General features: G+C 37.7%; 1 protein-coding gene across 1 annotated transcript in view; it reads right to left on the bottom strand.

Moving 5' to 3' along the window:
- The window catches only part of RANBP17 (RAN binding protein 17), a 264,866-nt gene that overhangs the window by 33,539 nt on the left and 229,032 nt on the right, over positions 1 to 2,295 (bottom strand). The window contains exon 24 of the mRNA XM_023537142.1: positions 1,309 to 1,447. Coding sequence (XP_023392910.1) covers positions 1,309 to 1,447 — 139 coding nt within the window. The remainder of the gene's footprint in view (positions 1 to 1,308; positions 1,448 to 2,295) is intronic.

Raw genomic sequence — 2,295 nt, 5'->3', positions numbered from 1 at the left:
AAAAAATAAATAAACAAACAAATAAACCCAGGGAAAACCTTTATGGCCTTGGGTTACGTAAAGATTTCTTAGGATAGGACCCAAAAGACATGAACCGTAAGAGAAAAAAATAACAAATTGAACTTCCTTAAAATGAAAAACTTTTGCTCTTCAGAAGATACCGTTAAGAAAATAAAAAGACAAGCCAAAGCTGAAAAAAAGATTTGCAAAACATATCTGATAAAAGATTTGTACCCAGAATATATAACAAACTCTTAAAAGGTATACAACCCAGTTAAAAAAATGGGTAAAGGATCTGAACAAACACTTCACCAAGAAGATACATGAATGGCAAATAAGCATGAAAACATGCTCAAATCATGATTCATTAGTGAAATGCAAATTCAAACCACAATGAGATCCCATTTCCCTTCCACCAGGATGGTTAATATTAAAAGGACTGATAACAGCACGTGTTAGGGAGGATATAGGGAAACTGGAGCCCTTATCCATTGCCAGGGGGAGCAAAACAGTTCATTCACTTTGGGAAACAGTCTGGCAGTTTTTTATGTTAAAAATATACTTAGCATATAACCCAGAAACCCCATTCCTAGGTATTTACCCAAGAGAAATAATAATATTTTGTCCACGGGAAGACTTGCACATCAATGTTCATAGCAGCATTATTCAAAATAACTGAATAATGGCGACAACCCAGATGCTCAACAGCTGGTGAACATACAAGCGAACTGTGGCGATCCATACGATGAAATAATACTCAGCAAGGGAAAGGAATGAACTAACTGATTCACAAAACAACATGGATGAGTCTCAAAGGCATTATGCTAAATGAAAGATGCCAGGCACAAAGGACTGTGTATCCCATGATTCCGCTTATATGAAATTCTGGAAAAGGCAATCCATAGTGAGAGGAAGTTATCAGCGGTTCCTTGGGGCTGGGCTGGGAGAAGGACTGATTAGAGAGGGGCACGAGGGAGCTTTTGATGGTGATGAAAATGTTCTGCATCTTGGCTGTTGGCTGTGGTGGTTCGTGGCTGTGTATATACATCTGCCAGGGCTCACTGAACTGTTCACTTAAAATCAACAATTTTTACTGCATATAATTATATGTTAATAAAGTTGATTCGAAATAAACCAACCAAAACAAACAAAAAGGCATTTTCTCACGTGCAGGTAATAGTTATAATGTTTCAATTTGGGTACAGGATCCTTTCCCCACTTTGTAGGATGGTCATCTGGGTAAGCATATACATTAAGAGACCACAGTCAAGTTTTTCCTCTGGAAACGATGTTCTCCAGGACACTTACCAAGAGTAGTGAGGCCCTCTGAGATAGATGTGAGGACGTACAGGAGGACAGGAGGCTCCAAGTTGGTGATGAAGCTCATGTGGTCCTGGGTGAGGCATTCCAGGAGCGGGTAGTAAGACTGGCTCAGTTTCCGATATTGCTATAACACAGAAACACTAACCGTCAAGCCACGGGGAGTGAAAGCCGGGCTACTATCCAGTGGAAACTGTCATTTGTGATGTTGGCAATGGTAAACTTACTTAAAATACATGTAAAATAGATATATGAAACAAACATGTAATGATTTTCAATTCAGCATGTAAAGGGGTTTAATAGGAACCTCTTGATCTCCAGAAATCCCAATTTGAAGCTATAGCATAGTACGTAATTTCAACTTTACCTTATATGGCTAACACTTTGCCAGTAAAATCTCTGTAGTATGCAATTTAGAAGACCGTGACTTGTTTTTCTTGACTGGAATACTGTTACACTGAATAGTGTTTAACGGTGGTTAGGCAACATTTTTTTCTTTTTAATACAAAGAAGTTTGCTGTTATAACAGGATTTGGCATCATAGTCTGCTGTATTTACACGATGCCAACCCATTTACCTAAATCATAATTTGATAAATGGCTTAATATGTACCATACACTACAGGCAAAAGGTAAGTGCATGAGAAAAATACCTGGAAAACCTCAAATGAGACTCAAACCAATATCAAAAAAAGCACACTCATAAGAGAAATCAACCAGAACAATATTTCTGAAAGGGAGATTAAGACCATTTCCAAAAGAATCACATGGGGAGCTTGTTAAAAATACAGTTCTCTGACCTCCACTCCAGACTCACTAAATGAAAAGCTCTGGAAAGAGGTCCAAAAATGGGCATTTTTTAACATCTATGCTAAGGGAAGTCCTTTGTACCCTCAGGTTTGAGAATTAATGAATTAGAAGCTTGAAAAAAGATTTCTCTTAGAAAAAAGATTAGAGAAATTCCTAGAACCATACT

Source organism: Pteropus vampyrus, unplaced genomic scaffold (genome assembly GCF_000151845.1).
Source record: "Pteropus vampyrus isolate Shadow unplaced genomic scaffold, Pvam_2.0 Scaffold179, whole genome shotgun sequence".
Taxonomy (NCBI): Eukaryota; Metazoa; Chordata; class Mammalia; order Chiroptera; family Pteropodidae; genus Pteropus; species Pteropus vampyrus.
This window is presented reverse-complemented; position numbering and strand designations above follow the sequence as displayed.